Raw genomic sequence first — 12,548 nt, 5'->3', positions numbered from 1 at the left:
AGTTTCTTGGGGCTAGCAGGCTATTACTGTCGTTTCGTTGAGGGATTCTCAGCGCTGTCAGGACCTTTGACACCACTGACGAGGAAGAATGTTAGATTTGAGTGGAATGATAGTTGTGAGCAGAGTTTTCAGGAGCTGAAGCAGAGGTTAGTCACAACGCCTGTATTGATCATTCCGTCTAGGGGTGAAGGGTATACCATTTACAGTGATGCGTCCTTGAAGGGACTTGACTGTGTATTGATGCAGCATGGCAGGGTAGTGGCGTATGCATCCAGGCAGTTGAAAGAATATGAGAAGAACTACCCTACCCATGATCTTGAGTTGGTTGCAGTGGTACACGCACTGAAGATTTGGAGGCATTACCTGTACGGTGAGCAGTGTGAGATCTTCTCCGACCATAAAAGTTTGAAGTATTTCTTTACGCAGAAAGAACTGAATATGAGGCAGAGAAGGTGGTTGGAGCTGATTAAGGATTTTGATTGTACCATCAGTTATCACCTAGGGAAAGCAAACGTGGTAGCTGATGCGTTGAGCAGGAAATCCAGGGAGCCAGTGTTGGCTGCTATGGGGATCCAACATCTGATCATAATGGATCTGGAGAGACTCGGCATAGAGTTGGTGGAGAGTGATCTCCCAGTATGTATTGTCAGCCTAGTAGTATAGCCTACCCTGCAGGAGAGAATTAAAGCTGCCCAGAAGGAAGATCCAGAGCTAGTGGAGGTGATAGACAGAGTACAGAGTGGGCACGGGGAGGAGTTCAGTATCGCAGATGACGGAGTTTTGCGGGTTCCGTTCCAGATTATGTGTTCCTGCCAATACTGAGATCAAGAAGACTATTCTAGAGAAGGCTCACAGATCTTTATATATAGTTCATCCCAGTAGTACGAAGATGTACAGAGATCTACGAGAGTCATACTGATGGAGTGGTATGAAGAGAGAAATTGCCGAGTATATAGCGCAGTGTTTGATGTGCCAGCAGGTAAAGGCTAAGCACCAGAGACCGACAGGGTAGTTGCAACCGTTATTCATCCCGGAGTGGAAGTGGGATCACATATCGATGGACTTCGTGTCAGGACTGCCGACAGCGTTACATGGCCATAATGCCATCTGAGTGATTGTTGATCGATTGACGAAGACCGCCCACTTTATTCCTATCAAGATCAACTACTTCCTCAGCCGTTTAGCGGAGATTTACATTCAGGAGATAGTACGTTCTCATGGGGTGCCTGTATCTATTGTGTCGGATCGAGACCCACGATTCACATCACGATTTTGGAGGAGTCTGCAAGAGGCTCTAGGGTCTCAGTTATCGTTTAGTACGACATTCCATCCTCAGTCAGACGGGCAGACTGAGAGGACGATACAGATATTAGAGGACATGCTCAAAGGGTGTGTACTAGACTTTGGGGGTAGTTGGACTCAGTTCATGCCATTAGTAGAATTTGCGTATAATAACAGTTATCGGTCTAGCATTGGCATGGCACCATTTGAGGCTCTGTACGGTAAGAGATGCCGTTCTCCTTTGTTTTGGGATGAAGTGGGTGAGCGGCAAGTAGTGGAGCCAGAGCTGGTTTAGCAGGCGTGTGATAAAATTCGTCTTATCAGGGACAGGATCAATGCAGCTCAGAGCCAACAGAAGAGTTATGTCGACCATCGCCGTAGGAATTTAGAGTTTGACGTAGGTGATCACGTATTTTTGAAGATAGCTCCGATGAAAAGGGTTATGTGATTTGGGAGGAAGGGTAAACTTAGTCCTAGGTTTATCGGTCTATTTGAGATTCTAGATAAAGTGGGACCGGTAGCCTACAAGCTAGCTTTGCCACCTGTATTGTCCAGGATTCACGACGTATTTCATGTTGCTATGTTGAGGAAATACATCCCAGACCCTTCTCATGTCATCAGTTATGATGAGTTTAAGCTTAGTGATTCACTGGGATATGAGAAGGTACCAGTACAGATTCTGGATAGGAAAGTACATGAACTACGTAACAGGAAAATTCCTCAGGTAAAGGTTCTATGGAGGAATCATATGGTAGAAGAGGCTTCTTGAGAGTCCGAAGAGCAGATGAAACAGAGATATCTGCATTTATTTCAAGAGATCTGAGTGGATAAAATGTAAGTAGTTAGGTAGTTTCTTTTGCAGGTACATATAATGATTTGAATAGTGTAGTATTTTAGTTCTAGAAGAAGTTTCTTTTGTACATGTAATCTTCCAGGACTTGGAATGTAACCACGGTATTCCTCCGCCATAAGTGATGGTAGGTAATAAAATGAGTAGACCCTTTTTTCTGATTAAAGGATGGCGAGTTATGGAAACAGTAAATTTCGAGGACGAAATTCTTTTAAAGGGGGAGGAATGTAATAACCGGGAAAAATAAAATTTTTTTTTAAATAATAATAATAATAATAATAAGATAATAAAATAAAATTAATTAATTAAATTAACAAGTAAAATGAATAGTATGATAAGAAATATATATATATATATATATAAGTTATTATGATATGCATTTAATATATAGGTTAAAGGTATATATATATATATATATATATATATATATATATATATATATATATATATATATATAAAGTGTGAAAGTTTCTTCAAGAAGTTTTACTTTAATTAATGATTTCTATGATATTAATAAATATATATATATATATATATATATATATATATAATAACTCAAGCTTCTTCAAGAAGTTTTGAAAGTCAAAATCCAATTTGAATTGGATTTTTGGTGTGCGTAGTGCACTCTCTCACACACTCTCTCTCTCCTCTCTCTCTCTCCTACGACTCTCTCTCTCTCTTTAATTCCGGGCTAGTTTTACGCCGGATCGACAAACCGAAGCCACCACGACGCTTCTGGCGAAGTTCTCTACAAGTCTGCCGGAGTGGATCGTCAGGGAAACGAAGTTGGATTTCATCCCAAATCCAAGGTAAGGCTTTATATTCAATATTTGGATTTTTGACAGTTGAAAAAAATGATATACGCGTAAAAATACTGAACTTTAATACTGAAAATTTTTATTTCCAGGGGTGTTGATTGGGAACGTTGGGAAACATCCCTAAGTTAAGGTAAGACTTTTTAAGTCAAATTTGACTTAGTGGTAATTATAGAAAATATTGTACATACGAAAATACTGAACTTTAATTCTGTGAATTTTCATTTTCAGGATGTTGAGTTGAGAACCTTGTGGGTACGGGGAAGATTTTCTTAGGGGCTTTTCAGGAATCAAGTAAGGAGGAAAACTAAGCTAATTTTGTTTTGAGAAAATGCATGTATATATATGTAACATCTGGTTTCAGGAAAAAGTAAATATATTTATATATATGATTTATATTTGGAAAATACTGTTTAAATGATGATATGTTGAATACGTAGAAAATTTGTTTAATGTGGCATGAGTCTAAAAATGTTGTGAAATATTGTTTTCTGGGAATGGAGACGATATGGATTTCTACGATGGAAAATCGGCGTACGGGCCGAGATATTTATATATATATATATATATATATGTGATTTGCCGGCGTACGGGCCGTGCTATGTGGATGAGATTTGCCAGCGTACGGGCTGTGCTACGTGATTTGCCGGCGTACGTGCCGAGCTATGATAAAATGTATAATTTCGGCGTAGGGGCCGATGATTTTCATGAAATATGTATATGTGAAAAATGATATGATTGATTTGATAATTATTGATATAAGATATTCATGTATCACGATTTTAGTATATGTTATATGATATTAGAACCTGGTTGGCTTGGTCTAGGCTAGCACTTGCACGGTACCGTTGCTATGTGTCCATGGTCCTCGTGATCATGATATCTTTGTTAACGCCGCTGTACGGAGTGGTGTGAGATTGGATGATCGATGTGGTTATTTTCAAGAAGTGTGTTGTTATCGCCCCTGGTGTACGGACCAGTCTAGGTAGACCCATCGGACCTACAGACTACTGTTTGACTTGGCAGTGGTCGGCCAACCATTGTCAGGTCCCCCCTTCGGGCCACACAACCCAGTCATGTGGGGGTAATACATGACAACAGCCAGCTAACCTACTATGATTGTTTTATGTTATTATTATTGTATGAGATGAGATATGTTTATGAAAATGCAGTATATTCTGCTATGTGTTGATATATATGTATGTTTTCCCAGATTTGATAAACAGTATTGAATATGTTATGTATGGTATATGTAGAACACATAATACTCATGTTGCCACACACTGGTATTAGTTTATTTCCCTTACTGAGATGTGTCTCACCCCTAAATCTTATTAACTTTTCAGGAGTCCCGAATAAGAGAGCGGGAAAAGCCCCGCTGATATAATACGGTCTATCTGCCCTTTTTGAAGGGTAAGTTTTGTAGGGATAGTTAGATTTTGTGGGAAATGTCCCTAGATTTTATTTTTGGAATGTATATATGAAAATACAGTGATTGTAGTAACTCTGGTATATTGTGGTATATGGTATTGAGATGTATATGTTTGTATATTTTCTGCTGCTAGGGCTTCTGCTTTATGTTTTGATATATCCCTGGTGCCCACGGGTCTAGGTGGATTGTGACCTGCTGAACTGGAATGTATGATGTGATGATAATTTATTTATTAAAATATATATATATATATATATATATATATATATATATATATATATATATATATATATGTGAAAAAGGAGCAGGTCGTTACACATGGGCTCGTCAAATTCCTAACAAAGTTTGATTGAATCTCTTATATTAAAGAAATATTTAAAATTTCTCGATTTTATTTATTTTAAAAATTGTTCATTTAGAATAAACTTTTTTATATTGAATAATTTTTATTATTATAATCCATTAAAATATATTGATGTCATTTCATAACTCTTTTCAAGTATTCAATTGTAAAAAAAAAAAAAAAAGTATATATAATTTTATACGTAATATTGCATAATTATATTTTAGTTTTTAACATGTAAACTTTTTAAATTCGTGGAGGGCATGGTGTCTTTGTTTGTAATCATAATTTCAACAATTAAAAAATATATATTTATTAATCCAAATTATCAACTATACTTTTTCTCACTTAAATAAAAATAAATAAACATAAAAATGCAATACTCATTTAATTTTTTCTCTTTTTATTTTCTTTATAACACTCAACAGAAAGTTAGAGAAATAATCAAAAACACATGTAATAAAAATAGCCACTAAAGTCTAAGAATAAAAAAATTAAACCATCTAAAAAATTAGTTTAAATTTTAAATTTTTTAAAAAATTTATAAGTTGGAGAATATCATGGATGCCCTTAATTTTTGAAAATGATTCAATTCTCAAAATATTCAAACTTTAAAACTAACTCTATTCTCACCCAAATTTAACACTACAAAATTGAAAGCTAGAAATAGGCTAGAAAATGACGAATGACTTTTAAGAAGTAGCAAAATATGTTAGATTACCACTTTATCTAAAAGCTTAAGCTGTTAGGTGGCTTTAACATGACTTTAACACTCTCCCGTATGTGCAGAGATAAACACATGATAAAATAATTAGTTCTGATATCATGTTAGATTATCACTTTACCTAAAAACTTAAACTATTAGGTTATGGACCAATAATGTATATCAAGGTTTAGCATAATAGGTTCTAAATTGTGAGAGAAAGGAGAACATAGTTGACTTTGTAATTTTTTTTTAATACATTTTTAATTTACACCAACTAATAAAATTGAAAGTTTTAAACTTTCGACCAATGAGATATTAGGTAAAAAAAATTATAATTTGTCAAAAATTTTGAGAAGATTGAGATTAGTATTTGGAGGCATTTGAAGGGACAATAATCTTCTTTAACATATTAATATAAATAGATTGTGAGGCAATTACTAAGAATATATTTTTAAAAAAATTTGTAAGAACGAAATAAGATAAAAATAGTTTTGAAAAGATAACACTCGTTTGTCTAGTTTCGAAAATCATTTTAATTATTTTTTTATTTTTAAAATAATTTCAAAGATGCTATTTTCTTTTTTAGTTTTTAAACGTTTGTAAAAAAACAACAAATTAGTTTCCAATTTTATCATAAAAATAATGTAAAATTAGAGATCAGGATGAGATTTTTACAAATTCTTAAAAAATTAATTAAAAAATAAAAAAATGCTGTCATTTTTTTATTAAATTTTTTAATATTAAAAGAATAATGAAAAAACAAACAAATAAATAAATAAATACAATAAGCACTTTAAGGTAGTGTTTGGGAGCATGAGTTTCTCATCTTGTACTTGTATTTGTATTAATTTAATTATTTAAATGAAATTCTCTATAATTTTGACCAAATCCTACAAACATAAATCTAAAACCCGAAATCCAAATTTCCAAAAGTATATATTGTAAACCTATTTTTTTTAAAAATAATATTATTAAATGAATATACCACAATTTAGAAATAAATTAATCACTTAAAAATGTTATTTCTTATTTTCATATGAGTTATTCTGAAACAAAATAATCACTTACGGGTGTTGGATTTAAATTTATGCATATTTTTTATAATATTATAAAATTGTATTTATCTTTGTCTAAATTCATACAAATTTAAATTTAATACTCAGAATATATGTTTTTGAGCAATGTTAATGATTTTATTGCTTATTTTTTTAAAAATATTTTTTTGTTATTAAAAAATGTTTATGGACATAATTCAACAGAAAATTTTAAAAATTAAATTATTTGAGTGGAAAGAAGAACGGGACCTAGTGGGTCGATCCAACCGGGTCAACCCGGGCGAGGATCCAATTCACGTTGTTGGGTTCGATTTCAGTTTTGATTCGATGGGTCCCATCCGAATACGATTCTGTTTTGAATCTTGAAAAAGAAAAGCACCACGGAAAGTTCGAAACCCGTTTGGTAACTTCCAAACCCAATATTTTCCCATTTGGACTCTCCAAATTCCCAACGTCGCGTCACACACACTCTCTCTCTCTCTCTCTCTCTCTTTGAGTTCCCGCTACTTTCTCTCTCTTTCTTCTTTCTGCTCTATCGTTCTCCACTATATCTCTGCAAAACCTAATCTCTAGCGCTGCTCGTCCATGGTGATCGCCACAAACCCAATCCATGAAAAAAGTACTATACGCTGCCCTGAATTCGTTCCAATCCTTCTGATAAGACCCTCGTTTTTTTTTTACCTTTGTGGGTTTCTATTTTTAGCTTCTTTTTTAGCCGGTGCAGTGCTCCCCAATCCATGAACGCGTCTAAGTATCTTTCAAACCCTTTAGCTTCCATGCCTCTACGCTTCCTCTGTTTCTGCATTGATCTTGGCTGTATTAATAGCATCCTCTGCTTGACCGTTGAACTTTAACTAGGTTTATCTATTTCTTTATTTCTGCTTTCTGGGTTTTGGGTTTATTGCAGGCTTCTGTGTAAGGGTTTGCTTCGATTCCTTGTGGCTTGAAGATTGAAGATATTATCTGGGATTTTTTCTGTTATCTATAAGCTGAATTTAATTTTCAGGGGGGGAAACATGGAGGATGTTATGGAGTATAATTTGGAAATAAGAAAGGAGGGCTTAGAGTCTTCAACTTCTCCGGCTTCTGCAAGCTGTTGTGGCACTGCTGCTCCAGATATAGTATCTGTTCAAGGGTTTGTTCTTTCTTTTTTCCTTCTTTTATAGTATTCTTAAATGCAATGTTGAAGCAAGAGAACTTTGGGTAATTTGGGAGAATCTCACGACACATATATGGTTTGTTATTAAAATATTTCTTTTCTCGGATCTTTAATATGGGTTATTTAATTAGTTGTCATAATCGAAAGAAAATAATTGTTTCTTTATTGGATTATGGTGTGACATGCAACATGCATTTGCTTCCTTGACTTCATTTATGATTTTAAATTTTTAGGGTTCGTAAGAGGATCACTGGTCCAATCAAGCGATCGGCAAAAGGAGGCTGGACAAAACGACAGGTTAGTGGTGCATACAGTTCATGCACGCTTCTATATGTATGCCTTTTTTTTTTATTCTTGAAAAAAGGTTAAAAATCAAAATTTGAAAAATTTTTAGTTGGTTTTGACACCTATCTTAGTCCCAATCTCACATTTTAGCTAGAAAGTAATTTGAGGCATTCAAGTTTCTTCTCTTTCATTTGCAGGATGAACTTTTGATCTTTGCAGTCCAGAAGTACAATGGCAAAAACTGGAAGAAGATTGGTGAGCATTATGAGGATGCATTTCATTTCTTCATGCCTTCCCATTACTAGATTTTTATAGTGGCAGTTTCCTGGATTAGAGGCATTGCAGTAGAACATTAACCTCTAATTAGAACTTTGCTTCTGCTTGTTTGATTTGAGACCGAATTTATAACACGATGAGCTGGTGACCCATCTATTTTAGTTTCTCCCCATTAACTGAACTTATTCAAGTTCAACCAATTAGCTAAACCCCCACCCTCCATGCATGTGTGTGTTTTTAAAGTGTTGACTCAATAAATGACCTTTCACAGCTAAGTGTGTTCCTGATAGAACAAATATCCAGTGCCTGCATCGCTGGCAGAAAGTCCTTGATCCAAATCTTGTCAAGGGACCTTGGACAAAGGAGGTGCAAGTTCAAAAATATTGATACTCTCTTTTAATACATGGCCCCATAGCTTCTTTTTTCGTAGTATCTGATTGTGGTTTATTTGTTTGATTACATTTACAGGAAGATGATCGCCTCATTGAGCTAGTTACAAAACAAGGCAAAAAGAAGTGGGCTCAATTAGCAAAACACCTACCCGGCCGCATTGGCAAGCAGTGCAGAGAAAGGTAGTTTGTTGCATTTATTTCCTCAAGCCTAATAACCATCACTTCTTCCCTTCTTTCTTTTGAACTCTATTTCCTGCTGCTTTTCATAAGCCACCGATTTAGCTCAAACTACATACAGTTTGCAACCTAACATTCCTACCTTAAAATAAGGAACACACATTTTTCCCTTTCCTAAAGAGAAATTTAATGTTGATTTTTGTCTGCTCAGGTGGTGCAACCATTTAAATCCAGACATAAACAAAAGTGCATGGACCAAAGAGGAGGAGATGATTCTCCTTAAGGAGCATGGCTTACATGGGAACAAATGGGCTGAAATAGCAAAGAGCCTCCATGGAAGGTATGACTTGAGGGCTGCTTTTATATGAAATCAATATACTTAGTGATTATTGGCGTCTTTATCTCACTGTATTGGTTAGTTTCAATTGAATCCCTTCTCAAGGGAATCTAATCAAATGTTAGTTCACATCTATGTGATTAATCATGTTATGGATCACATCATGGTTCACGTGCCTTATGCATTTTGGTATATATGAGACTGCTTCTTAATCCTTATGATCTCGTTGACATAATTCTACAATATGCATTTTTTCTACTTCTTGACGGCTTGAGTTGTGTGTTGTCATGGTTGAGTTCTTGCAAAGAGCTTGCTCATATATTGTGTTGAGAATTCCATTTGTGAGTTTATCTCACATTAGAAAAATTTAGTGCATGATGGGTACTTATATACATGATTGGGCCCAAGATCCAATAGGCTTAAACTTTTGAATCAAGTTGGTGCTCACTCATGTATATCAAACCCACTCATGGGCTCCCCCGGTCCTAACAAGTGGTATCAGAGCCGACGGTTCGTAAGTCTGGATAAGCGACATCGTAAAAAATCGAGACGTGAAGTTAATTCTCCTGATGTGCTAACAGTTGGAGGACCAAGTGTGTGACTGAGGCCAATAAGGATTATCTAGGGTGCAGATGAATCCGAATAGGGTCAAGACGTGAGAGGTAGGATTAGTTCGGAAGCACGTGGAATGCAATCCGACGCACGTAAGGCGCCAGTGGTGAGGCCCACTTAAGCAACTGTTGGAGCATTGAGCTTACTCCTAGAGGGGAGACAATTTCTGTTCAAAGGGGAGTAGTTGGAACTCACAAGTGAGGAAAAGATTGTTGAGAATTTCACTTGTGAGCTTGCCCCACATTGGAAAATTAGAGTGGATGATGGGTGCTTATATACATAGTTGAGTCCAAGACCCAATAGGCTTAAACTTTTGGGTGAAGTTGGTGTTCACCCATGTGTATCAAACCCACCCATGGGCTCCTCTGATCCTAACCCAAAAGTTTAAGTCTATTGGATCTTGGGTCCAACCATGTATATAAACACCCATCATCCACTCTAATTTTTCAATGTAAGACAAGCTCACAAGTGGAATTCTTAACAATCTCTTCCTCACTTGTGAATTCCAACTGCTCCTCCTTGAGAGGAAATTGTCTCCCTTTTTGGGAGTAAGCCCAATTCCCCAATAATTGTTCAAGTGGGCCTTACCACTAGCATCTTACGTGCATCGGATTGCATTCCACGTGCCTCCGAACCAATCTTACCTCTCACGTCTTGACCCTATTCGGATCCACTCGCAGCCTAGATGATTCTTATTGGCCTCAGTCATACACTTGGTCCTCCAATTGTTAGCACGTCAAGAGAATTAATTTCATGTCTCAACTTTTTTTATGATATTGTTCACCAAAGTTACGAACCATCGGCTCTAATACCACTTGTTATGATCGAAGGAGCCCATGTGCAGGCGTGATACACATGGGTGAACACCAACTTGACCCAAAAGCTTAAACTTATTGGGTCTTGGGCCTAACCATGTATATAAGTACCCATCATCCACTCTAATTTTCTAATGTGGGACAAGCTCACAAGTGAAATTCTCAACATATTGCTCCTTGATCATAACAATTAGGCCTAGGTCTATGAGTCTAGTTTGAGTGGCGTGCCATTCAAGAGCATAATTACTTTCTCTTCAATATGAATATGAAGGCTTTTGTTTGTTTTCTCAATTGCATATTAACAGGACTGAGAACTCAATAAAGAATCATTGGAACAGCTCGGTGAAGAATAGATTGAATTTATATCGGCCTTGTGTTTCTAACTTAAGCAATTATCAAACAGAGACAGAAAATAGAGATTGTGAGGTGAAGCAAAATCTAGACATCACATTCTCTAGTGACCAGGTAAACGAGCAAGTGGAATCCAAGTGCGATGAGAAGGAAACTTTTGGTAATTTTAGCACTTTAGAATCCGCACTGAGAAGTGCAGCGAGGAGTTTTAGAAATACACCATCTATTATCAGAAAACGAAGGCTTTGGACTTGAATTTGGCGACTGCTATTACTGTCCATATTTTTTTTTGTTCTTTTTTTTTTCCCGTAGGTGCATTTTAATATTAAGAATCATTGTTTATTGGTGAACAGGGAAAGGGAAATATATCTTCCATTAATTAATTAATTGATTGATGAATTGCATTGATTCATGAATTTGATAATTTATTGAACGTGATTTGATCCTATATTTGTTTCTCTGTATTCAAAGTACATTTTCACATTAATTAAGTTCAACTACAATAGGATCTTGTTAGCTTATAAGTTATAAATATTCCCACTGACATTGGTGTCGAGGAAAGGGGTTGGTAGGTGATGGTAAAAACACAATAATCCAAGATAATCATTTTCCTTGTTCAAATCAACATTTAGTAAAATAATTAATGACTACAAATCAAATACAAACACAAATAAGCAATGCATTTGTAGAAGATGTTAGGAATATAGGACAAATATAAAAGGAAAAATTTAACCACAAATCAAATACAAACACAATTCATGATTAGGTTGAGGCACGAATATCTAACTCTCTTTAAGGAGATTCAAGTTCTGTGCAATTTTTTTTACTTAACGAATGAATTAATGCAGCAGAACTTCACCTTGACTTGTCTATCCTAAGATACAACAACCTGATTTGAATCATATGACTCTCCTAAATTCTACACAAATGGAAGTGTAAAACTCTACAAAGAAAACCTTTCTTAAGTTTTCAAATTCTCTATACTTTGATGATAGAATAGTATGTTAAGAGTGATATGAAGAGAATTGTGTGTAGAGACTATGTTTTAGAGTCACTATTTTATGGTATTTATACTATTTTAGGGTATTTATAGGCACACAAAAGCTAAAATAAGGTACACTTAATATTTTGAATTTAAGTACTACAAAAAATAAAGAACTTAAAAAATTGATATCTAACTCTAATATATTTCCAAAGATTCAATTGAATAAAAGTGTAAAGGTACATGCCCCTTCCAAAAAATTAAATAAAATCGAACTTTGAGATACATGTCATTTTCAAGATGATTAATTGACTTTGATAATATAATATTAAAATAAACTAATAGTTCCCCCACCCCCCCCCCAACCCCTTATTTTAATATTATATATGCAACATGTGTGTAGAAAGTTTAACAACTAAAAAGGATAATTATGCTAATGAAAGTGTGCTCAAAATTGAACCATCACTTAGTAAACAATAATCTTTATTTCAGAGTCAGTAGTGGTCTCAGACTTGAACTGATTGCTTAAGGAAAATAAAGTATTATTGCTCACACATAATGATCTAAATGTTGACATGAGTTTTAACAACCAGCATGTTTTGAACTTGTGCTAATCCTAATTTCATGGGCATATTTGAGAATAAGTTCAATTTTCATAGAACGTGACCCCACTTATATGC

At 35.1% G+C, this 12,548-nt stretch overlaps 1 protein-coding gene across 1 annotated transcript; it reads left to right on the top strand.

Annotated features, from left to right (window-relative positions):
* Positions 1-7,498: 7,498 nt before the first annotated feature.
* On the top strand, positions 7,499-11,141 carry LOC131147198 (transcription factor MYB3R-5-like). The gene is made up of 7 exons (XM_058096967.1): positions 7,499-7,617; positions 7,875-7,938; positions 8,124-8,181; positions 8,474-8,568; positions 8,671-8,774; positions 8,983-9,111; positions 10,841-11,141. The coding sequence occupies exons 1-7, from the start codon at positions 7,499-7,501 to the stop codon at positions 11,139-11,141; spliced, it is 870 nt and encodes a 289-aa protein (XP_057952950.1).
* Positions 11,142-12,548: the final 1,407 nt, after the last annotated feature.

Source organism: Malania oleifera, unplaced genomic scaffold (assembly GCF_029873635.1).
Source record: "Malania oleifera isolate guangnan ecotype guangnan unplaced genomic scaffold, ASM2987363v1 ctg491, whole genome shotgun sequence".
Classification (NCBI taxonomy): domain Eukaryota; kingdom Viridiplantae; phylum Streptophyta; class Magnoliopsida; order Santalales; family Ximeniaceae; genus Malania; species Malania oleifera.
The sequence above is the reverse complement of the archived record's forward strand: the minus strand, read 5'-3'. Positions and strand labels throughout refer to the sequence as shown.